Raw genomic sequence first — 25,004 nt, 5'->3', positions numbered from 1 at the left:
AGATCTCTTTCTTGGGTGGTAGCACCTAATATGGAGCCTAACATTGTGTAACTATAGCATAGGTTATTTTTCCCTATATGCTTCACCTTGCACTTATCCACATTAAATTTCATCTGCCATTTCGATGCCCAATTTTCCAGTCTCACAAGGTTGCAATTTATCACAATCTGCTTGTGATATAACTACTCTGAACAATTTTTATCATCTGCAAATTTGATTACCGCACTCGTCGTATTTCTTTCCAGATCATTTATACATATATTGAAAAGTAAGGGTCCCAATACAGATCCCTGAGGCACTCCACTGCCCACTCCCTTCCACTGAGAAAATTGTCCATTTAATCCTACTCTGTTTCCTGTCTTTTAGCCAGTTTGTAATCCACAAAAGGACATTGCCACCTATACCATGACTTTTTACTTTTCCTAGAAGCCTCTTATGAGGAAATTTGTCAAACGCCTTCTGAAAATCTAAGTACACTACATCTACTGGTTCACCGTTATCCACGTTTATTAACTCCTTAAAAAAAGTGAAGCAGATTTGTGAGGCAAGACTTGCCTTGGGTAAAGCCATGCTGACTTTGTCCCTTAAACCATATCTTTCTATATGTTCTGTGATTTTGATGCTTAGAACACTTTCCACTATTTTTTCCTGGTACTGAAGTCAGGCTAACCAGTCTGTAGTTTCCCGGATCGCCCCTGGAGCCCTTTTTAAATATTGGGGTTACATTTGCTATCCTCCAGTCTTCAGGTACAATGGATGATTTTAATGATAGATTACAAATTTTTACTAATAGGTCTGAAATTTCATTTTTTAGTTCCTTCAGAACCCTGGGGTGTATACCATCCAGTCCAGGTGATTTACTACTCTTCAGTTTATCAATCAGGCCTACCACATCTTCTAGGTTCACTGTGATTTGGTTCAGTCCATCTGAATCATTACCCATGAAAACCTTCTCTGGAACCGGTATCTCTCCAACATACTCTTTAGTAAACATCGAAGCAAAGAAATAATTTAATCTTTCCACGATGACCTTATCTTCTCTAAATGCCCCTTTAACCCCTCGATCATCTAACGGTCCAACTGACTCCCTCACAGGCTTTCTGCTTCGGATATATTTTAAAAAGTTTTTACTGTGAGTTTTTGCCTCTACGGCCAACTTCTTTTGAAATTCTCTCTTATCAATGTCTTACATTTAACTTGCCAACGCTTATGCATTATCCTATTTTCTTCTGATGGATCCTTCTTCCAATTTTTGAATGAAGATCTTTTGGCTAAAATAGCTTCTTTCACCTCCCCCTTTTAACCATGCCGGTAGTTGTTTTGCCTTCTTTCCACCTTTTTTTAATGTGTAGAATACATCTGGACGGTGCTTCTAGGATGGTATTTTTTAACAATGACCACGCCTCTTGCACACTTTTTACCTTTGTAGCTGCTCCTTTCAGTTTTTTTCTAACAATTTTTCTCATTTTATCAACGTTTCCCTTTTGAAAGTTTAGCACGAGAGCAAAAGTAATGCTATATGGTCTGCCACTTGAAAGAATTTCAACAGTTGCTTACTATTTGATCACTTATGCAACTGCAGATCTGCATGTTAACTGGCGGAACATGCTAAGAAACTGCTTTACACTGATAGATTTGTGGAATACATTGGGATGGCATGGGATGGTTTAGAGTGACAAGGTAAGGGAGGAAAGTGATGGTGGGGGGGGGGGGCTAGGTTGATCTGATTGGGAAATGGTTTTGAAGTTGGCACTTCTACATAAATTCTAGGGAGGTCGCTGTCATACACCTCCTCTCACCCCTAAAACATAGTTGAAATTTTCAAAGAAAATAATCCCCTTTTATAGGGGATGTCACAAGAGCAATTCTTGAGGGAGACTCAAGTTCTGGACATCTGTAACCATTCTCTGCCTTTCGGACTGCCCCACACGGGCCAGCTACTCCCAAGCAGAATTACAGTAACTTCTGAAGTATCCCTTACTGACAAAACAGATGCAACTTCAGCTGAAGAATTTGTTACTGATGCTAAAGACTTCAGATTTTTTTCCGGTGTAGTTAAAACCATGAAAAAAACAACAACCCACAACAGACATAACTGGCACAGAGCGGTACTGCCTGTTGGCAGCCTCTGTCTAGTGCATTCCTGAAATAATGTTATATCATGTTCAGTGGTAGTGCAGGTTGGGCCTGCAGTGGAACTTGGTGGCTAGAACAAGAGACTCTGATCAGCTTTCCCCTCTTCACTATGTAATCACTGGTGTGACCTTCCACAAACATCTTCTCCTCTGGCCTCGGGCTTAGTGGAGTTTCTGGATAGGGACGCTCTGACCATGTGTGATAGATATACATATTTCATGTTTTACAGTGCACAGCCGATTGGTCCCTCCACTGTCACATGTCAGTGACGGGACCAATCCCCTTTCCGAATTTTGAAAGGACAGCCTTCTGAAAAGGGATTGGGGGTTTTTTTACTGACAGCTGAGGGACCAATCGGCAGGCGCCGGACGGTACCTCAGCCCTTCCCGGGACACGAGGCGATGGCGTACATAGAACGATTCATTTTTATTTTTCTTTTCGTTTCGTTTTTTTTTTTCAAGCACTGACCTCATCTCTGGTTATTACTAACGCCGAACTCACCCGGAGCCACTCCCTGCCCTCTCCGAGACCTTTGCCAAGGAGGAGGCTGCATGGCGGGGGGAGAATCCTCCTCTTACACCGTCCGCCCCTCCCCTCTGCACGTGACCCGGTTGTAAATAACCCCGACCGACAGTTTAATTCAAACCGTTTAGATCATGCAGAGGAGCGGGCCAGAGTCACAGCATGGATCCCTCCGCACCTCTGGTCTTAACCCTTTCCTGTCTCCTCCTCAGCTTAATTGCAAATGAAACAGGCAAGAAAAGAGAGGATCTGCACGGGGAAAGTGCCGAGCTAGTTTTGTCCTGGGCAGGGGATGTGAGGTATTAGGCGGCTCCGGAGAAGTGTAAAAAGAATAAAAAGGGTGTTGTAGGAGGTTAAATTATAGAATACGGGGAGGGGAAGGGTTGAAGGATCTCAGTCCAGATGCAACATTCCTGAACCTGCAGCTTTTAATAAACCACCAGGAGATGCTGCAGCAACCAGAATATACACCCGCACACACATCCTTCCGCCACTACCCTCGTCTCAGCTATCTGCACCACGGTTTCATTTGTTTGCTGCAGCCACTTTAAGATGGCCTGCAGTAACGTCATCAAGTGTCAAAGGGCCCCTGAAAACTACAACTCCCGTCGGCCTCCACGGTGCACACGTAACTTTGCGGCCCCGCCCTTCCCCTCCCCTTGTTTGGCTGGCGCGTGCGACCAGTGCCCGGGGGAAGGTTCTATGGTCTAAGCGATCGACGCCATGGAGCGTTTCCTGCAGGGCTGTAAGGCTGCGGTGCAGGTAAAGATCAGCGCCCCGGGGCTGGACGGAAGCAGTGCTCTGGTCAGGAAGGACGCGGCCCCAGATGTGCGCCGACGCTGGGGTAGCGGTTCCCTGTAGCCAGATGCGCTGCTGACACTGGGGGATGGTAACTGCAGATGTACTGGGGGGCATGATTTGTTGTCTAGATGCGCTGCTGAGTCCGTCACACACTTATTAGGGGCTGAGAAGGGAGGGACGCGGTTGCCCCGGATTTGGGGCGTTTTGGTGGGGGTTGAACTTTCTGTAAAGTTCCCAGTGCCAGGAGAGAGCAGCTAAGGCGGGTCCTGCCTGCCCGTGTAAGTGGGTGAGAATGCCACAATGCCTGCATGTGACTATGATGAGCGAGATGAGAGCGAGCCCAGAACTTCATGCATGCAGCAGTTGCCACACGCCCTGGCTGCCAACCTTTGCTCCTCAATTAGTAACGCGCATCTTTATTCCCAGTTTTTATTTTGCTGGGACGTACTTTTCCAAATTTGGAAATCTGGACCTCAGAACCAGCATTCAAAATCATTTTGGAAGCCTCAATTTATTAACAAACCTCTCCCCCACCTCCTCCCCCCCCCCCCCAAAAAAAAAAGTTTACTGGTAAGTCACATGTATCTTTTTAAACCTATATATCTTCCATGAGGTCGAAAGCCCATTGATCTGCAGGCAGTTCAAGTCCAAAAGGGGAAAGTCCTATTTAAAAGCAGAAGCGCAGTTGGTGTCGGATGCGTCAGATTTCCTGCTTCCAGGACGCCTTCTGGGGTTTATTCATCAGCTGTCGCAGCCCTGGCCTCATTTCATCACTGCTCTAGGAAGGTTCGGGAACAGGTTTTGGCTGATTTCGTAGTTAGAAAGGAGAGTGTTTGATTATTCATGTCATGATTACACTGCCCTCTGGAAGGAGCAGTGTTTAGATTTCTGTGCATTGATGGGACTGAGCAAGCATGATTCAGTCATTTATGGAAACCGTTTAACAGCTGACTCCAGCAGGCTGAGCAAACTGAAGGGAAGACACGATGACATCTTTAAGTTGGCTTCGAATTCACTTCCAATTTTACTTTTTTAAATCTTCTTGAAGTCTTCTGCTTTTGCTTCGTGGGGTTTTTTTTCCTGCTTTAGTGCTTGTGAAGGGTGCGTTCTGCAGCCACTGAATGTTTATCCTCTCTGCTGTACAATGACCAACTCGTTCCAGGATTAAAACCCCTGAAGTGAGTAACCTCTGTGTCTCCCACATGTGCTGATCTGCTTTCTGACATCTTGATTCAGGAACTGGACCTCCCTTAAAAACCTGCAGCTTCGTTGCCTGCTCAGGTGTAAGCGAGCATGGCGCGGCTGGAAGTTGCAAGGTTGCTCACTGTGTTTGGATGTAAACACTGCCTGGAACTTGCAAAGAAGCAGCAGAGGCGAGGCAATATTAAACATGAAAAAAAAAATCCCATAAGAGATGCCAGCAGATAATGACCATTTGGTTGCCCCAGTCTAACCAGTTGACCGCTGCCTATGTTGCTCATCTTCTTTTCTTGACTGGGTTCCATTCCATCAGTTAACACCTAGAACCCCCTGCACTGACCCCAGTGTAATTACTTTCACTCTGTATAACCAGCACCCAACAGCATAGAGGTGAACACCATTTGTACATCCAGTGGTTCTTAACCTCAGGGCCTTCCTGGCCAGTCTGGTTTTCAGGATATCTACAAGTGATTATGCATAAGAAAGATTTGCATGCACTGCCTCTGTATTCATTGTGGAAATCCTGAAAACTAGACTGGCTGGGTGGAGCCCAGGAAACAGGTTGAGAACCATAGAGACATGGTCAAGCTGGGTCAGACAGTTAGGAGAGCCTGTTCCCTTACCACGATGAGGCTGAACGTGCAAAACAGAAGAGTTTCTGAATGGATTTCCTGGGCCATGGATATATACATATAATAGATACATTTTTTTAGCCTAACCCTCGTGGTGTCCTGCTGACAAATGAATGCCATAGCACTGTGGTTCAAATCTTGTCTTTGGTTGCTGGGATAATTGATTTTGTAGGTTATATTTTGGATATGTTTTTATTGAGGGAACAGCTGTCTAGGATGCAGTTGTCTGGTGATGGGAGTATTGAAAATACCTGTGTAAAAAAAAGTGCAAGTAGAAGGATACATCCTGCAGCTGAAAGTTCCCGGTGGTTCCTCAGTTAGTGGCCTTCAACTGCCCAATCCCAGTCATTGCACTGGCCAGGCTCAGGGCCGTACGCGGGGCAGGCTTCCGAAAGGGAACGCGCTCTGTGGCCGCCAGCTTGCTGTAATGGCCGAGTTGTGTGTTTGGCAGGCTGGGGGAGGGGGTATTTAAAATCCAAACATTGAAGGAATCCTTAAAGCACCAGAATAAAGCGATGGTATTGCCCCTGGTGAGACAACATTTGCAGTACTGCGTACGGTTCTGGAGATTACACTTTCAAAAGGTATAAACCGGATAGATTTGGTCCAGAGGGTGACTACTGAAATGCTCAGTGCTCTTCATCACAAAGATCTAAACGTGTAAGCCTTGCAGGGAAAGAAGAGGTATGATGGAGACATCTAAACTCTTCCAAGGAATGTATTTATTTATTTAGTTATTTTATAAACCATTGTTCCAAGTGAAGATCACAGCGGTTTGCAAAAGTAACATTTGTCCTTTAGGTCATTACATTGTGGTGTATCACAGATTGGTCTAATACATTTTGATATCACATACACTTCGGTAAGATACGTATTTTGGCATAGCAGCTATGTTGGAAGAACTCAGTAGGGTCATGAATCAAGGGTGACGTTCTTAAAGGTCTCAACTGAGGAAGGGCACAGTAGGTTAGTAGTATAGGGAACCTGTCCATTAATTTACACGGTTGTAAGGGAGTCATCATGAGCTACACTGTTCTCTGGTTACTTGGTATTGTTGTTGTGTTCAGGTTATTGTTAACTCTGCATTCAGATAGTTTGTTAAGCTATACATTCTTGTTGACACAGCATACTGATCGTATTTAAGTTAGGTTATAAGCATTTTTAAAAAGCCAAGTTTTTAGTTTGTTTGACTGTCTTTCATTCTGGGATCAGTCGTATTGTCTCTGGCAGTGATTTCCACATGTTAGGGCCTGCCACGGAGTGCTCCGGATCGTAGGTACAGTTAATAGGCCTTTGTTCGGGGACCTTAGGGTTTGTTGTGGAGCGTATGGTTGAAGGTGTCACGCCTGTTAGTCCCAGGATATCGTTATATATGATTTTAGAGATTAAAATTAAAACTTTGTAATATATTCGGTACTGTATCGGTAGCCAATGCAGTGCTATAAGTGAGGGTGTGATGTGATCAGATTTCCTGGTTCCAATTAAAAGTCTTGGAGTAGCATTTTGTAGTAGTCGTAGTTTTTTAATAGGCTGGTTGGGAGTCCTAGAAGTAGGGAGTTGCAGTAGTTAGTATTTGAGAAAATTAGCAATTGTAGAACTGTACAGAAGTCTTCTGTGATTAGTAATGGTTTCAGTCTCTGTAGGATGCGCAGTTTTGCATATCCTGTAATGATTAATTAGTTTGTGTGTCTTTTCATAGTAACATTTTCGTCGATCTGGATTCCTAAGTCCTGGACTTGATCTAAGGGTGTGATATCAAAATTACCTAGGTTTAACCATGGAGGAGTTCCTCCTTAACCGGATGAGTTCGGGTTTTTGTATTTAGTGTTTTGCTTTAGATTAGAGAGTTCTAGCTGTATTGACTTCATATATTTTGAGAGTGTTGATGCTGTCTCTTCAAAAGAGGAGTTGAATGGAGTGTACAACTGAATGTCCGCATATAAGAAGGTGATTCCCTAATTCCATCAGTAACTTACACAGAGGAAGCATGTAGTTACTGAAAAGGGTAGCTGAGAGTGCTGAGCCCTGGGGGACATCTCTGCATTGATGGGGAAGGTGTCGGGTATATTTCCCAGTTTTACTTGTTGGATAGGAAGGAAGAGAACCATTTGTGGGCTCTGCCGTCTCTTCCAGTTTTTCTCAGCCGATGGCATAGCAGGGTGTGACGCATGACATAAAGGCTGCTGTTAGATCTGTTAGCACTAGAAGGTGGGATACATTATCGTTAAACCCGCGTAGTATAAGGGTCCGTTAACAATATAAGTAAGCGGAAAGGGTGGTGAATGTATGGAACGGGCCTCCTTGTGAATTCCAGAAACATGGGACAAGCACAGATGTGGTCGTTATCTGCCATCACATGCCATGTTTCTCTTATTCAGACAGATCACTAACTGGGTCTCAGGCCTGCAGCTGGAAGATTACGGCTCAGTTCTGTCTCTCGGGGGGGAAACCAGCCCGTCACCCGTTCTCTCTCGGCTAGTAGCAGTCTGCTTTTTGACTCTGACAGTACTGCATGAACGGGTTCTCTTTATGGTTCGGGAGCGGCTGCACAATTGAAGAGATCAGACTGACCTGTGGCTAACAGCGTCATGCCAGTGAAATTTTAAAGACTCTTTGATGCCATCGTAAATGGTGTGTTATACGCGCTCCTTTCGTGAATCCAGGTAAAATCTCCCTAAGGTGGTATTTGTGCTTGCCCGGTTGTACATTTTAGCCAAAGAGAAACTACCCAGGCACCTGTGGACTTTGCTCCTACTGTTTGTGCAGCTGGGGGAGGGCGTGTTGAACCAGTATGGGTACATTTGAAAATTCAGTTCCCTTGGACGTACCCAGATCAGTCCAGACTCCTGGTTTTTGCCTCTCTTCCAGCAGGTGGAGACAGAGTTTTGCTGACACTGCCACATAACCTGAGGTGCCACTGCAGTTTCTCAGTATGTCTCCAGCAGATAGTGAAGGTGCAAATTCTGCTGTCTGTATGTGTCTTCAGCTGTCAGAGCTTGCCTCCCAGGGGGTTGGTAGGCCCATCCCCCTGGTTGTAGAGGTGGGTGAGCTGGTGATGGGGACCCCTTATTGCCCAGGGTTCAAAGCTGGTGGTTCCAATTCCTTCACCCTGTGGAGGACTGTCAGGCCTGCTGCCTCTCTTCAGATCTCAGGGAATTGTTTTGGCTATTTTTTTCTTCGTAAAGTTTAAAAAAAAAAAAAAAGGTAAACAAGTGATTGAGCTCCTTCTGTGTGTTTACCTCCGGTTGGCGGCGGGGCTGTGCGTTCAGAGTTTTAAGCAGCTTCTTTGGCTCCGTTCTTCAGGCGGCTGACTGTGTGATTCAGGTCCCGAGCTGCACGGCTTCCAGAGGCTGCGGTGACTCGCGTGCGAGGTTTTCCTGCGACGGTCTCTGCTCCCGGTGCTTCTCTGGAGGCGAGGGCAGCGTGGGGAATGCTTGTGCCTGCGTTGGGGAGGCAGCCTGACTCGGAGAAGCTCACTGGTGCTTTGGTAGCAGTAGGAGTTCCCTTCCCGGTCGGCGTGGGAGAGGTGGCCATTTTGTCTTCCTCCGGGGCTGTTTCGCCAGCCATGGAGGGGGATTTCCCTGGTGGATGGGTGCTCCGGGGGGGGAAAGCCTGGAGGTGCAAGATCTGAAGTCAGGAGAGGATCAGGACCTCCTGGAGGAGGTTTCCAGTGATTCCTCCGTCTTTTCTTCTGATTTTCTCCTGTTACTTCACAAGGCTTATAGGGCCAGAAAGTCCATGGGGAGTCTCTGGGACCCCAGCCGGGTAAGAAATCCAGGCCATCTCGAGCTGCAGTTGCGATGCAGGTTCGTCGAGTGCTACAGAGGTCCGCTCCGTTGAACGAGGCAGAAAGCGTCTCTGAGGTTTCAGAGGCTGACGATCCGCAAGGACAAGATTCCCAGAATGCAGGTTCAGCTCTGGTGGATCCAGACTTTGGATGGAGGCCGGAGGAAAGCCCTGGCCGTGGGAGGAGATAATCCAAAGGTAGTGCTTCCTGGAGCCTTAACGTAGTCCTTAAGAGTTTGTATGTGGCGCCGTTAGAACCTCTGAAAAGCTCTACTATTAAAGATCTCACTTTAAAGTTGGTATTCCTGGTGCTATTTGTTCGGCTCAGGCAGATCTCAGAGCTTCAGGTCTTATCATGCAGAGAGCCCTTTTTGAGGATTTCAGATTTGGGGGTCTCCCTAAGGACGGTTCCTTCCGTTTGCTGAAGGTGGTGTTGTCGTTTCACATAAATCAATCGGTGGAACCCCTGTCCTTTCCAAGTTTGGATACTGTGGCACTTCAGGTGAAGGAGTTGCGGAGTTCGCATGTTAAGCGCCCGTTGTTGCAGTATCTGAAGGTCACTAACAACTTCCGATTGTCGGATCATCTTTGACACCTTATGACCCTTTTTTTGCCCCGTGGCATGGGGCAAAAAAGGGTCATAAGGTGTCAAAGACCACGATTGCTCGGCTGTTGATGGAAGCTGTTGATTCTGCCTACATCTGTAAGGGTCGTCCTGTCCCGGAGGGTTTGCGGGCGCATTCCACCCATTCTCAGGCGGCGTCCTGGGCCGGATGTCAGGTTTCAGGGTGGCTACTTGGAAATCGTTGCACACTTCCGCTAGGCATTATCGTTTGGATGTCCAGGCCCCAGAGGCCATGGGCTTTGGAGCGAGTGTGCTTCGAGCGGGACTCGCACAGTCCCACTCCGGGTAGGGAGGCTTTGAACATCCCAGGAGTCTGGACTGATCTGGGTACGTAGAGGGAAAGGAAGATTGGTTCTTACCTGCTAATCTTTCTTCCTGTAGTGCCACAGAGCAGTCCAGAGTCCTGCCCAGTGAAGGTTGGGGTGACTTGGAGAGTCCGCTCGATCTTGTTATTGTAATTAATCTGAAAATTTGACACAGGGTTTGTTAGTCCTGCATGTTTTTTAGTGTGGTGTGGTTCTTTGTTAAATGTTTCTCTCCCCCCCTGTTCATTTGGGGGGTTGTTATTTCTCTATTGGTATTGCTATGATTGTCATCTTGGCTTGGGTACAGGTCAATACTGGGGGACTGCAGGTGGCTCTCTGGGTTATGAGCAACGTCGGTGAAACTTTCTCTGTTTCCATCTGCTGGAGGGGAGGCAAAGCCCAGGAGTCTGGACTGATCCGTGGTACTATAGGAACGGAAATTAGCAGGTGAGAATCAACTTTCCTTTATCCCACAATATCCTCTTCTTCCCTGATCCAAGCACACCCCCCACCAGCTTTGACAGCAGCTACGTTTAATGCTTTCTCCGGGGCAAATTTTCAAACCCAGGGATCTGGATGTAGGTGGTGAGGACCATGAGTATTTTTAGGTTTGACCTAGTTACCTGCCTCTCCCAGCAGCTAAATCCAGTCTCCTAGTTTTACTACATTCAGCCACAGGCAAAAGGGGTCATCCCCTGGGAGGGGAGGGATGTGATTTTCATGGTACTTCCCTGCAGGTAAAGGGGAGGTGGTAGGCAAAGTCCGTGAGTAGTTTTTGTACCTGCAGACTTTGCCAGGGATGCAGGACGCCTATGCCTGCAGTTTCCCCCTTTGACATTTTAGCCAGAAGGTCCGGGTTTTTGAAAATTGAGGGTTATTTTCAGAAGCACTTCTGCAGGTAAAGCAGTGCTCATTTTTCTATAAGGGACAAGCGGCTTCGGTTAGGTCGTGTAAGTGCTGTTGCTGTCCAGAAGCTGCCAGGTCAGCGAGAGTTTCACTGTGCTTGGGCCCCTGAGTGCTCCTCCCAGTCCCGGTGCTATGGGGTGCACCAGGCACTTCGTGCAGAGCGTAAGATAGAATTGAAGAGCTGCTGTGCCTGCAGGTCTTGCTCACCCATGCAGAGTTGCCGTGTTTGCTTGTGTTCACACATCATTAATATACATTGGCTTTTAAGGAGAAGCTTCTATAAATACCAAGCTCTTTAAGCATCTTTTTTTTTTTTTTTCCCCTGCTGATTGCTAGTGCCCTTGTCCTGTTTTCCCCCCTCTTTTCTCTAGAGCCATATGGTGTTGTGTTGTTCATAAGCTCCTAAAATGCAGCCTGCTCCATTTGCCCTTATCTCTCCTTTTCTCCGGCTGACAGGCCAGGGTGCTATTTAAACCATCAGCGAACGCCATGCTCATCTCTGCGGTCACTTAGCTAGCAGACAGGCGAGGGGGGCTAAATAGCTTTTCAGCCAGCTGCTTCCCCTGCATGTTTACCATGCTTAACCTGCTCCGGGTGCACAAACGGTGCAGACTGCTGGGAGTTAGCCCCACGCTTCAGGAAGGCAAAAATAAGAGGAGTTTAAACTGCGTTGATCCGGCGGATCTGGCCTGGTTTGTTGCCGCTAGTGGACTCGTTCTATGCATAAAGAAACAGCATGTGAGCAAATCAAATCTTAAGACCCAGACGAGAAGAAAAAATTTGCTTACGAAGATCAAGCAACTGCAAAACACTTAACTTTCTGACGTGACTGCAGTCGTCTTAAACTTCTGTTCACAACAGCTGAAGGCAGTGAGCAACGATTTCCACAACCTTACCCCACCCCAAATATCAAATCTCCACGTGGACAAATCTGATGGGTCCCTGAAAAGCCATCGCATCAAACAGCTGTGATTCTTGTTATTCCATGAACGTCTGTGCAGTGAGAGAGCGCAGACTATTAAAAATTGTCCCCACTCAGTATTGGAGGTGAAGCCATTTGGTTCAAGGCTGTTTAGCTGTAAATCCCTCTTTGTTCATTTTGCATGAGTATCTTGTCCCGATCACCATTTCTTGGATGTCTAGTGACGTGATCAATGACAAAAAAAACCAAAACGTAATTCTCTGAACGCGTGACTCTGGGATAAGCAATGGACCAGCCAATGGTGCTTGAATTTATTTTTGTGCTTTAAACAGCTGCGGTGTTCTGACCGCCTCACTCTGGATGCTCTCGCAGTTTTTCTGATGCACAGCTTCTTGAGTGGGCCCGATCTTTATAGTCAGCGCTCTCTCGTTGCATAGACGTTCATGGAATAACAAGAATCGCAGCTGTTTGATTCTTGCTATTCCTTTATCCATAGAACGAATACACTGGCGGTGGAGACTATTCCTTGTGCGGAATGCTCAACGTCAGAGCCTTAGTCCTCTAAGACCGCCATGACATTCACAGAGCTAATTGTACATTTTGTCTTGAACCTGTGAGCAGCATGAAGTGTAGCAGTAACGCGCGAGCAGGATTAAGATACCATTTGGGTGCTTTAATTCATTAGTAATTTCAAAAATTTAAAACAAAAATTACAAAGACATTAAATAGTAATAATACACTAAGAGATTTAAAAAAAAAAAACAATGGATGTGCCTTGAAATCTTGCTGCTATCAATTTTGGAAGTTTTTTTTGACAGATTTTGCTCTGTCACCAATCCACAAGGTGTTCGTCTAAGGACTGGCATCTGAAGTCTTTTTCCTTGTTTCAATAAAAAAAAAAAAATGTTTTAACAATTATACTGTTTTAAAAACATTCATCTGCTCAGAGGCTGTACACATTCTCTTTGCAAATGTTATCTACAAGTTGACAGGATTGCGCAACTGAATAATTATTGATATTTCAAATTGTTGGTGTATCTAGAGGTCTATCCCCATTTAATTTTCTGGCTTGTTGTCCGCTGTGGCTACACAAGCCTGGGTAGATGTTGATATTGGGACAGGGAAGTCGTCAGAATATCCAGGACTGAACGTAGGATGTTCGGATGTCCTATGCGCACCGTCCCGGTTCTCACCACCCTCTTGGTAATACCAATGTGCTGCACCACGTGGGCAGTGTGCTGTGACCCTGTGCTTTCTGTTTCCAGTGCGCCGAGAGAAATAGCCAAGAAGTGCACATAGTCCTGGGGAACGAGGCGTGTGACCTGGACTCTGCGGTCTCTGCGATTGCTTTGGCTTACTACCTGGCACAGGTTGGTCACCGCGGCTAGCCCTAATGAGGGGAGACACGGTTCCCGTGTCGTAGAGCAACACCCGCTGCTGAAGTAGACTTCTGAGGGTCTGTGGTGGCAGGTTGAAAAGCTCTCTGGGTTAGGTTGTCCCAGTGGCCCTCTGGAGATCAGAACTTGAGACCCAGCCTCGGCTTCTGCGATGGGCCGGCCGGAGAACGCTGCAGAGGGTGGTGTTCACGGCCCCTGATGGCTGAAGGGAATCCCGGTCATTGTACAACAGCAACGCTTGCGGGTCGGATACAGAATTGCATGCACACTGGGGGTCTGAAGGGGGAAGTGACTTAGGATGCTTTGTTCTAGAGCAGGAGTGGCCGACGGGATGTCCACTATGAATATGCATGAGACAGATTTGCTTGCACTGCCTCCATGGTATGCAAACTTATCTCATGCATATTCATTGTGGATGTCTTGAAAACTTGGCCTGTTTGTGGCTCTTGAGGACTGGAGTTGGCCTCCTCTTTTGTAGAGCTTTGAGCCACTGAAAAAGTTTGTTTTTAATTCCCTGGAGTGCCTCTGTCCCGTTCTTTCCCTCTTCTGGATTGTGAAGAGCCCAGATGTCTGCAACACTTGGGTGTAGGCAGTCTAATGCTGCCCTTATCCTTTGCACTAGTCCAGATGTTGAATGGTAAAAAATAAGAGGGAACAGAAATGGTTTTGTAATTTTCTGGTTACATACCCAGGGCACAGGTGGCAAATTCTGGTCCTCGAGGGCCACAAACAGGCCAGGTTTTCAGGATATCCACAATGAATATACATGAGATAGATCTGCATGCTCTGCCTCCAATGTATGCAGATCTATCTCATGCATATTCATTGTGGTTATCCTGAAAACCTGGCCTGTTTGTGACGCTCGGACTGGAGTTCGCCACCCCTGCCCTAGGGGTTTGACACACACATGGGACATCCACTCCTGGGAAGTGTGCACGTGTGGTGGGTGGCATTGCTCTATTATGGCAGCCCCGGTCCATAGGTTAGAGTAATTGAGAGGCTGCTGACATTATAATGGTGCTGAGTGTTGCCTTGCTCTCCCCTGTCTGCACAGACCTCTTCCGGCATGCGTCCCACCTTCGTCCCAGTGCTGAACACGCTGCGCTCAGAGTTCCCGCTCCGGACAGAGTGCACCTTCTTCCTGAAGGCGCGGGGTATCCCAGAGGAGCACTTGGTCTTCAGGGACGAAATCGACCTCCACGCCCTGCATCGGGCTGGCCTTCTCTCCCTGACTCTGGTGGATCACAATGTCTTACCCAGGCAAGTGGGTCTCCCCCCCCCCACCCCTATCCACCCCTCTCTGCTGCATTCTGATAGTAGGGAGCAACATCCCCCCCATCCTTCTCCCATAATGTCCTCACCGAAGTCCAGGAAAGATGTGAGGCACACAGATGTAAAAAGGTTACCACTGTAGCAGAGGTGCTGGGCTTTGTGTCCACTTCTGGAGGTTTTGAGGAGGTGCATACTGTGAGTGAAGCGTTCCAGTTAGCGATTTCAGATATTAATTTACAGGAGGGTCCTGTCTGAGGAGAAAATGTGATGCCAGTAGAAATGGTCGAGTAGGTTTCCTGTTCTTGTTGATACAGAAGGACCAGCTTGGGCAATCAAATGCACATCATGTCTGTCGGGACCTGGTTCTATATTTGGTGCCCCTGGGAAGGAGACATCTCTGCCCCTTGCATCAGGCCCTGCGCATGACCGCAGAGCGGCTGGGATCTGGTGCTTTCAGGAGAGAGAAAATAAGTCTTGCCAAGAATTTTATTTTGCATCGGTGACGGAACAAAGCAGTCTCCACTCCCTACGAGCCTCCCAGACGTACAGTGAGCAGTCGTAATGTTTGCCTTTTAATGGATGAATTGAAAACCCATTAAGCCTTTCCAAGTGAGGCATGGCCTCATCACGTTATCATAGTATTGATTTTGCATTTGGGCTATAACAGGCCTTTTAGTGTAAGCCTTAAGTGGTGGTGCACGGACTCCCGCAGAATGTTTCTCCCCACCCCACCGAGTGAACCAGCACTGGCACCTATGTTGTCAGAGAGAGGTGCCTCGCCCATCTCATGGAGAACACAAGACATGCCAAGCTGGGTAAGACCAATGGTCCATTGAACCCAGCAGCTTGTCTCTTGACAGTGGTCAGTTTGTGTCTCTTGGACATACACTTTCTAAACCCAGACTTCTATTTACCCACTCCACCCAACCCAACCTCTGTCAGGTCCCCCTCTGTCATGTGCTCTCCAGCCTTTAGCTGTCCCATCCCCGGTTATCACTTTTTGCTACCTCTCTCCCGGTACCGGAGAGCTTGTTCCATCGTGAGCCGTGGGATTGAAGGCAGAGTGCGCTCGGGCAAGGCACTGATCCTGCACACTTCAGAGCTTTCCTTGGGCATGCCGGCTTCCTCCCCGCCTGCTCCCTGTTGGTACCGGACATCCGGTGGCCTTACCAACTGTTCACCGCATCCACAGTGTGCGCTCTGAACAAGAAAATGCTCCTGAGATGACAGGTTTATTTCATGAGCTTGGATGGCTTCCCTTGGTTGGGGGGGTTATTTGTCTCCAAATGGGTCAGTGTTGTGCGTTCTGTGACAGGAGTGAACCTCGCTCTTAGGCCTGGGGAGGTTGGGTATAATCTCAGTCTCTGGTTTACTGCCACAGTGCTCTTGTGCCAAAGAAGCTTCCTCCGGGGGCTCGTTAGTTGTAATGCACCGCTCGGAAGTTCCTTAATCAGGCCAGTGGCGCCAGAGACAGTTGGGACTGTTTCCGTGTCTTTCTGCCACGTCTTCTTGGTCATTGTCTCTTTCCATACGTAATGCAGGATAGTTGCTTCGTACTGACACTGCGATGTCCTTCCTGTATTTTTATCCTTTGTCACAATGTCCGTTTCTCCCAGCGAGCACTTCGTCAGGTGGCCTGGGATTGTCCCAGGCGATCACATCCATGTTCATCCTCTGTGTCCTTCTGTATATTCTTGTTGATAAATCTTCCCCTCCCTTCCTGTGGAACTTTTTTACATCTAGGTTTAAAGCAATTGGCAAAAACTGTGCCTCCAGGTGGAGACGCAGGTACAGGTCTTTCCGGACTCCCGAGAGCACAGCCCGGCCGTGATATTGAATGCCTTCTCCTCCCCTCCCCACCCCCCCCCTCTGTTCTGCAGTGGGGATGAGGCCCTGGAGGAGGCGGTCACCGAGGTCATTGACCACCGGCCCCTGGAAAGGAGAAGCAGCCCATCCTGCAAAGTCACCGCCGAGCTGGTGGGCTCCTGTGCCACTCTGGTAACGGAGAGAATCCTGAAGGAGGCTCCACAGGTTCTGGATACGCAGGTGGCATCGCTCTTACACGGTGAGCAGAAGGGAAAACGTTACAGTTAAGATGGTGACCAAGAAGGGGTGGTGGGGGGGGGGAAGGGGACATCTCGCTGTGACATACTCGGTACCTTGCAAGATTTCGGCATTTTGCTGGAGAATCCTCATCACTTCCAGCACCCGAGAATCCTAAAGGGTGAAATTTTCCACATAAATGCACACAGTTGAGATCTTCGGAAGCTGCATTATGAATAGCTGATCTGCTGCTTTCTATTCTCCCTCCTTTTGAAAGGCACCATTGTTCTCGACTGCGTCAATCTGGCTCCCGAGGCCGGGAAGGTGACCCCGAAGGACAGCGAGTGCGTCGCCCTGTTGGAATCGCGGTTCCCGGACCTCCCAGAGAGGAGCGCTACTTTTGAGTCGCTGCAGAAAGCCAAATTTGATGTGTCAGGTACCGGTCGTCGCATCCAAGAGTGTAGCGGGCTCTGCGGGAGATGGAAGATGCAGGCTGGGCTCGCTGGCGTGTGTTCTCCTCTTCCTCAAGCCCAAGGGTAGAACGACACTCATAGCCCACACAAGAGTAGAAAGACAAGTGCAGCTGTCGAGGAGGTGTTTTCTGGCTGATGAGAGGTTATGGCTGGAAGTTTCTCCAGAGGGACTTTGCATCCTCTTCTCTGAGAGGGAAGCTTTGTAGTATGGAAGCTTTCAGAGCATGGCTGTGGCCTTTAATCACTGCAGGTCAAGCTTGGACTGCTGCCACCCACGTGGCTGTGAGAAATGCCTCTTGCCGGTGTCCCTTATATTTATTTTTCTGATTTGCCATTTTGTATCCGTGTCCCAGCTCTGACCACTGATCAAATGCTGCGGAAGGACCTGAAAGCCCTCTCCAGTGATCACGTCCATCTTGCCATCTGCTCCATCTACATTAATCTCGAGGTAGGGCTGAGGTGCTTTGGCAGGGCTCTGTGAATGTTTGTTTGTCTCAGTACTGAAATAACAAGGGGTGCTGCAGGACAGGAATGGGATGTATTGGCAGAGCTCTGTATTAGGAGGGATGTTGGTACTGGAATGCAGGGGGTGCAGCAGGGCAGGAGTGAGGTGCATTGGCAGATGTGTGTGTGTGGGGGCTCTCAGTACTGGAATAGCAGGGGGTGCTGCAGGGCAGGAGTGAGGTGCATTGGCAGAGCTGTGTGTGGGGGTCTCAGTACTGGAATAGCAGGGGGTGCAGCAGGGCAGGAGTGAGGTGCATTGGCAGATGTGTATGTGGGGGCTCTCAGTACTGGAATAGCAGGGGGTGCTGCAGGGCAGGAGTGAGGTGCATTGGCAGAGCTCTGTGTGGGGGTCTCAGTACTGGAATAGCAGGGGGTGCTGCAGGGCAGGAGTGAGGTGCATTGGCAGATCTGTGTGTGGGGGTCTCAGTACTGGAATAGCAGGGGGTGCTGCAGGACAGGAATGGGATGTATTGGCAGAGCTCTGTGCTGGGAGGGGTGTCGGTACTGGAATAGCAGGAGATGCTGTAGGGCAGGAGTGAGGTGCATTTGATACTGAGCAGCTTTCTATGGCTGATATCCATGAGCAATAAATATCACCAACTGCCTCATAAAAGTAATGGGAAATCTTTTTTATTTTAGTGTTTGCGTCTGCATGTATTGGCTTGACATCCTGTTTGAGGACGTTTTCATCATTTTTGTTCTGGTTTTAGGCTTTTTTACAGAGGAAGAATCTGCACCAGGACCTGTGCGCCTTCTGCCAGAGGCACGGCTATAATGTTCTCGTTGCCATGACAATCGCCTTTAACGAGAAGTACGAGCCATTTCGGCAGCTGGCAGTCTACAGCGAGGACAAGTTTCTCAGAGAATCTGTAAGTGCTCCCCCAGGCTGGGCGGAAAACAGCAAAACTCCTGACCCTCCTCGGCCCCACTCCCCGGACATGGTTGTGTGTGTGTGTGTGGAGGGGGCGTTCAGGTCTTGGCAGGACAGCGTTCACAGGGCACTTCATAACCAGCTCTGTGCTGCAAAACCAGCCGCCTGGAAAACCGAGCAGTATCCGGAACTGAAGGGGGGGGGGGGGGTGATGGTAGGGAGATAGACTGCCACTAGGTGGCGCTGGCTGGTGTCTCAGAGCGCGCTGAGCCGAATCGGAATTGCACGGAACTGTTTCCAGATATCCCTTCAAAAGATTTGTCTAGTGGTTGACTCTCTCTCTCTCTTATTTTACTTTTCCGTTTTCTGTGCGTATTTGAGTCACATGCGGTCCTCCAATTGTAGTAAGAGAAAAAGAAACCTGGTCCGCAGCAGCTGATGCCAGAGAGTGCCTTTCAGATCTAGGTGACGAGGAGAGAGGCGCAAGATACACGAGGTATTCCTCTCTCGCGCACCGTTTCTTGATAAAGCGGAGCGGTCTTCCCAGATCCAACAGGAGAAAACCTAGTGTTTACTGATATGGAAGGCATGTGGGTGAGAGGCCGTGTTTTTAATTAGCTGAGACGCAGTATTTCTGCTGTTCTCCTCGGAGTCCTCCCTGCCAGCAGCGATGTCGGGCAACGTGAAGCTGGGATCCCGCATGTGTCTGTGGGGGGGGGGCCCAGGGCAGGCCTCGTCAGCTTAGTAGAGGCAACTGGTCATGATGGCATGGTTGGGCCCTGGGTTTTTGGTTTTTGTTTTGTTTTGTTTTTTTGCAACGAATGGATAACGACAGTGCCCCAAGATTTGGCTCTTGGATTTCTTTCTTTGATTTCCTGCAAGTTATGCCTTACGTTTTCGTACAAATTTAATGATCAAACAGTGGAACCAGATGCAGCAGCAGCCTCTTTGGCTGGTGTCCTCTTGATTGGTCATTCATTAACCTGGTCAAAGGTTTTTAAGACTGGCTGGTTGTGCAACGTGAGTGGTCAGAGCTCCCACCGGCACTTGCTAGTGCTGGTCACCCTGATCTTTAGCAGACATGTCGTCGTAGCCATGGAAGGTAAGGAGGCAGTGGCGGGTAGGCATCTGTTACTGGTTGGCCAGGTATGATCATGAGCAGTTGCTATTCTTTTTATGGGAAAATGCTGGAGGAATCGTATGCCCCGGTGACTTTGCATCAGGATGGAAGCTGGCTTCAAGATTCAGAAGGACGCCCTTTAAAACAAAACACACCTGTTTTAAGCAATAACCAGGGGCTGGATGGCTAGCACCCCCACACCCCTCTCCCTAAACCTTCCTCGGGGTTCTTAATTTTCAAGAGATGTGTGCCATGGGCACAGAATGGGCATGAGGTAAAGAAACCCTTTGGTAAACAGGATGCTGGGCTTGGTGGACCCTTGGTCCGACCCATTATGGCACAGCTTATCCCCAACCCCCCTTCTCCACTAGCATGAAGCTGCCACATTTAAGGAGAAGCACGGCACGAATTGGGGTCTCAGTCGAGGGGGTTTGGTGTCTCGTAAGAGAGGGGTTTCCTCCTCCCCCTCCTCTTGGGATGCACTTACAATGTTCACTGCATGTTTCTGTGCCATGTTGGGTTCAAGTTGGCCTTTCATGCTTTCGCCATGATGAAATGAAGGTCAGCTGGAACGGGGGCAGATAACTCTCTGAAACCTGCCGTTGGGAATATATAATATTTTAATATTTAATATATTTAAGGATTAATCCAAGAAGCAGGGTGAAGAACAGCCTTTGCTAGGCATTTCCGACTGGCTTTCCTTTTCTAAGGCTTGACCGTAAAAATGTGCTTTATATGTGGAGCGCTTTATCAATCTCTCTATAGACAAATTGGTGGTAGCAGTGATAGGGCCACGGGGCATTAATTATCATAACATTGATCAAATTCGACTTAATGACTGGGACAAGAAGTAAATCTACAACACTAGCATTAAAGTTTCAAAACAGAGACTTTGATAAAATGAGGAAAATAGTTTTAAAAAAACTGAAAAGTGCAGCTATAAAGGTTAAGCATGTACCACAGGCATGGACATTTTAAAAATACCATCTTAGAAGGGCAGTCCAGGTGTATTCCACGCATTTAAGAAAGGTGGAAAGAAGACCAAATGATTACCAGCATGGTTAAAAGGGGGGAGGTGAAAGAAGCTATTTTAGCCAAAAGATCTTCCTTCAAAAATTGGAAGAAGGATCCATCAGAAGAAAATAGGAAAAGGCATAAGCATTGGCAAGTTAAATGCAAAACATTGATAAGACAGGCTAAGAGAGAATTTGAAAAGAAGCTGGCCTTGAGGCAAAAACGCACAATAAAAACTTTAAAAAAAAAATATCTGAAGCAGGAAGCCTGTGAGGGAGGAGTCGGTTGGACTATTAAGATGATCGAAGGGTTAAAGGGGCACTTCGGGACGATAAGGCCATCACAGAAAGACTAAATGAATTTGTCACTTTGGTGTTTACTGAAAAGGATTTTGGGAGATACAGGTTCTGGAGATGGTTTTCAAGGGTGATGATTCGGATGAACTGAACCAAATCATGGTTGAAGCTGGAAGATGAAGTAGGCCAGATTGACAAACTGAAGGGTAGTAAATCACCTGGACCGGATGGTATGCACCCCAAGGTTCTGAAAGAACTCAAAAGTGAAATTTCAGACCTATTAGTAACAATTTGTAACTTATTAGAATCATCCATTGTACCTGAAGACTGGAAGATGGCCAGTGTATCCCCGATATTTAAAAAGGACTGTAGGGGAGATTCAGGAATCTATAGACCAGTAAGCCTGACTTTAGTGCGGGGGAAAATCGTAGAAACTGTCAAAGAATAAAATCACAAAACATTTAGATAGACATGGTTTGATAGGACACAGCCAGCATGGATTTACCCAAGGGAAGTCTTGCCTCACGAATCGCCTACATTTTTTTGAAGGAGTTAATAACCATGGATGATGATATAGTATATTTGTATTTTCAGAAAGAGTTTGACAAAGTCCTCCATGAGAGACTCCTAAGAAAATTAAAAAGACATAAGTTAAGAGGCAACATCAATTTTGAGGATTGCAAACTGGTTAAAAGACAGGAAACAGAGAATAGGATTAAATGGTCAATTTTCTTAATGGTGAAAGGGTAAACAATGGAGTTCCTCAGGGATCTGTATTGGGACCGGTGCTTTTCAATATATTTATAAATGATCTGGAAATGAGTACGACGAGTGAGATAATCAAATTTGCTGATGTCACAAAATTATTCAGAGTAGTTAAATTACAGGCAGATTGTGATAAATTGCTGGAGGACCTTGCGAGACTGGAAGATCAGGCATCCAAATAGCAGATGAAATTTAATGTGGACAAGTGCAAGGTGTTACATACAGGGAAAAATAACCCATGCTATAGTTACACAATGTTAGGTTCCATATTTGGAGTTAACACCCAGGAAAGAGATCTAGGCATCATAGTGGATAATACTTTGAAATTGTTGGCTCAGTGTGCTGTGGCAGTGAAAAAAAAAGCAAACTGTTATGAATTATTAGGAAGAGATTGGTGACTAAAACAGCGAATGTCATAGAACCTCTGTATTACTCCATGATGAGACCTCAAGTACTGTGTGAAATTCTGGTCACCGCATCTCAAAAAAATATATATTTGCACTGGAAAAGGTTCAGAGAAGGGTGATCTAAATAAGGAGATGGAACTGCTCCCCTATGAGGAAAGGCTAAAGAGATTAGGGCTGTTCAGCTTGGAGAAAAGACAACTGAAGGAGGATATGATAGAGGCCTATAAAATCATGAGAGGGCTAGATTGGATAAATGTGAATTATTTACTCTTACAGAAAATTCAAGGACTAGGGGCCACCATGAGGCAGTAAGTAGCACATTTTTAAAACAAATCTGAGAAAATTATTTCACTTAATGCACAATTAAGCTCTGGAGTTTATTGGCTGAGGATGTGGTAGAGGCAGTTAGTGTAGCTGGGTTTAAAGGTTTGGCTAAGTTCCTTGGGGAGAAGTCCATTCACTGCTATTAGTCAAGTTGACATAGGGAATGGCCTCTGCTTATTAGTAGCATGGGCTCTATTTAATGTTTGGGTACTTGCCAGGTTCTTATGGCCTGGATTGGCCACTGTTGGAATCAGGATGCTGGGCTTGATGGAGCCTTGGTCTGACCCAGTATGGCATGTTCTTATGTTCTTCTTTCTGCTTCCTCGTTCTAGGTGTGCAGAGCCCTGGAGCGTGCTGAAAACCCTTTGCTGCAGCTGACCCCATTACCCAGTCCATACTCGGCCATCCAGGCTTACGACCAAGGCAATACCCTTGCCTCCCGTAAGAAAGCCCTGCCGATCCTGAAGCACCTCTTGAGGAGTGGGGAGCTGGCAGGCGCCATGCAGCAGGGGGCACCGGAGAGCAGCGACCCCCAGAACAAAGTGGGGTGGGAGGCAAAAGTCCACTGGAGCTGCGGCCTGCGAACGTCGGGGGCTCAGGCGCCAGAGGGCTGCGGTTCCCTAGACGAAGCCGCGGCCCCTGCAGAGGAGGACGAGCTGCGGGGCCAGGAGTACAGCTGGCGGTGCGTGAGGCGGGTGGATGACCCGTCACCGGACGAGGATATCCTGCTGCCTGCCACCCCCATGAACAGCCTGGTGGAAGGGTGCCCTCTAGACAGGGAGCTTCCCAAACTGACTGCGGAGGTGTTCCTGGAGCGGTTTAATCAGATCGCCATGACTGGCTCGGACACAAACAGCCCCGACGAGGGAGAGCCGTGAGCTTTTTAAACTGGAGTATTGTTTGGCTTGTTTGGTTTTTTTTTCTTGGACAGGTATAAAAAGCTCATACTCTTAAGCAAGGTATTGCTTTCTTTTTCATTCAAATTCAGTAATTCTAGTGTAGTACACGGACTATGGATGTCTATTTATCAAGAGCTTTCAGCCATTCTGTGCCTGTCCTGAAAAGCTTTGATAAAGCAGGGCCAATGTTAGAAAGACAAAGCTATTCTTATCCACGACAGTATTGACCTGGCCCAGGCCCAGTTCTGGATTAACATTTCCCCCTTGGTTGCTGAAAGCTGGAGGGAGCACATTCACTGTGGTCCGATTCCGGTTGCACTTGCCTTAATATGCGTTATTTTGCAGTGAACATGATCTCCTGTTCTTAATTGCGACGATGCCTCTTCCACGGCGTTGGAGCTGCCACCGGTGCCGTGGGATGCTGTGTATTTACTGTTAGTCTCACACGGTTGGAGCAGGTGTCTCCTGTGTCTTGTCACAGCTACAGGCCTCACGTGGCAGCTCTGCAGGCTTTTATCACAGAGCAGCTCTGCTGTTTAGGGGATGGGGTTTTCCTCCTTTTTTTTTTGTAGGCCTTCTCCCACAGTAAAAAAAAAAAAAAAATTTTTTTTGCCAAGGAAGCAAGGCCAATCCCTTCACCTTGTACTGTGGTGATCACGCCCCCCCCCCCCCCCCCCCCCATCTGTCCTGTTGACCTCTCCGCTGGTCGATTTTTGTATCTCACCAGCCCTGCCGGCAGTCGGGTTTTCAGGATCTGCACAGTAAACATGCACGGGGCTACATTTTGGGTGGAATTTTTCTCTCCTTGCCTGGTACCAGTTCTGGCCTGAGCTCCTGCTTTCAGGATCAGAACTGTGTCCGCGCTCCTCGGCGGCAGTATGGAAGGGTTGTTTACGGGGGGGGGGGGGGGGGGAGCACTAAAAATGTATATATGTACAAGGAAGGGGCTCGGTGGAGGCGGTGCTGGTACAGAGCCAGGGCAAAAGGTGGATTCATCAGTGCAGGTTCCATCCTGTCTAGAAACCCTTGCAGCCCCACCCCTCCACCCAGAGTCAGGTGCGTCGACTGCGGGGGGTTAACCCCTTCCTGTCTGTGCTGGAGGGTGGCCAGGCCATAGATCCTCCCAACACATTTGCATAGGTAGATTTGCCTAGGTGGAAGACTCAGTCTCATGCAGATTCATCTGAGGATAACTTGAAAACCTAGCTGGCTGTTTCTCTTCCTTGTATCTCAAATCGATCCCTCTTGCAGTAACGGGGTTGGGGGTGGGGTGGCGAGCAAGAGCATTGTGCATGGTAGCCAGTCGTGCCAAGAATCTGCTTTCACACCCTCCTGTTATTTATAACGACAGGAGCAAAGTGGAAAACCATAGTGACATGCGAGCTGAACCGTGTCCCAGTCTCTGGGCATTTATAAACCTTCCTGAGCTGGAAGTGGGTCTTGAATACAGATCGGGTACGAAGGGGACACACTTTTTGTATTCCTTTTAATGTTTCTGTAGTACATTTTAATTTCAAGTAAGCGAGTTGGTTTATGTTAATAAAATCCACCTTTAGCTATTAAACAAATGACTTTGTACATGCAGTAAGATGTGATTAACCAAAGGCTGTGTTTTGGTTTTTTTTGTAATTCAGATCAGTTTTAAAATGTTAACTTTTAAAATAGATTTGCTTCCTTTTGTGTCCTCTCTGGTATTCTGGTTTTTGATTGTTCTGTCTGCACGAGCCTGATCTCAACCGCACCCTCATTTTGTGTTCTCACGGCCTGTAAGTGTCCCCTTTCCG

At 47.5% G+C, this 25,004-nt stretch overlaps 1 protein-coding gene across 6 annotated transcripts; it reads left to right on the top strand.

Annotated features, from left to right (window-relative positions):
- Positions 1 to 2,865: 2,865 nt before the first annotated feature.
- Positions 2,866 to 24,886, top strand: PRUNE1 (prune exopolyphosphatase 1). 6 transcript variants are annotated; one of them, XM_029582003.1, is made up of 8 exons: positions 2,866 to 2,890; positions 13,101 to 13,205; positions 14,287 to 14,492; positions 16,385 to 16,569; positions 16,825 to 16,983; positions 17,374 to 17,468; positions 18,235 to 18,393; positions 22,654 to 24,886. In XM_029582003.1, the coding sequence occupies exons 1-8, from the start codon at positions 2,882 to 2,884 to the stop codon at positions 23,197 to 23,199; spliced, it is 1,464 nt and encodes a 487-aa protein (XP_029437863.1). In that variant the 5' UTR covers positions 2,866 to 2,881; the 3' UTR covers positions 23,200 to 24,886. The 6 variants fall into 6 exon arrangements, with proteins under 6 accessions (XP_029437863.1, XP_029437862.1, XP_029437867.1 ...); XM_029582002.1 differs by lacking the exon at positions 2,866 to 2,890 and adding an exon at positions 3,267 to 3,420; XM_029582007.1 differs by lacking the exon at positions 2,866 to 2,890 and adding an exon at positions 3,714 to 3,737.
- The last annotated feature ends 118 nt before the right edge of the window (positions 24,887 to 25,004 follow it).

The sequence above is a fragment of the Rhinatrema bivittatum genome, chromosome 16 (genome assembly GCF_901001135.1).
Source record: "Rhinatrema bivittatum chromosome 16, aRhiBiv1.1, whole genome shotgun sequence".
In the NCBI taxonomy this organism is placed as follows: domain Eukaryota; kingdom Metazoa; phylum Chordata; class Amphibia; order Gymnophiona; family Rhinatrematidae; genus Rhinatrema; species Rhinatrema bivittatum.
The sequence above is the reverse complement of the archived record's forward strand: the minus strand, read 5'-3'. Positions and strand labels throughout refer to the sequence as shown.

Excerpts from the sequence above, each read along its gene's own strand:
- PRUNE1 (XM_029582001.1), top strand. The coding sequence starts at position 3,760 with ATGCCTGCATGTGACTATGATGAGCGAGATGAGAGCGAGCCCAGAACT. Across the intron at positions 16,570-16,824 it reads GGTGGCATCGCTCTTACACG|GCACCATTGTTCTCGACTGC; the intron begins GTGAGCAGAAGG and ends TCCTTTTGAAAG. Across the intron at positions 18,394-22,653 it reads ACAAGTTTCTCAGAGAATCT|GTGTGCAGAGCCCTGGAGCG; the intron begins GTAAGTGCTCCC and ends TCCTCGTTCTAG.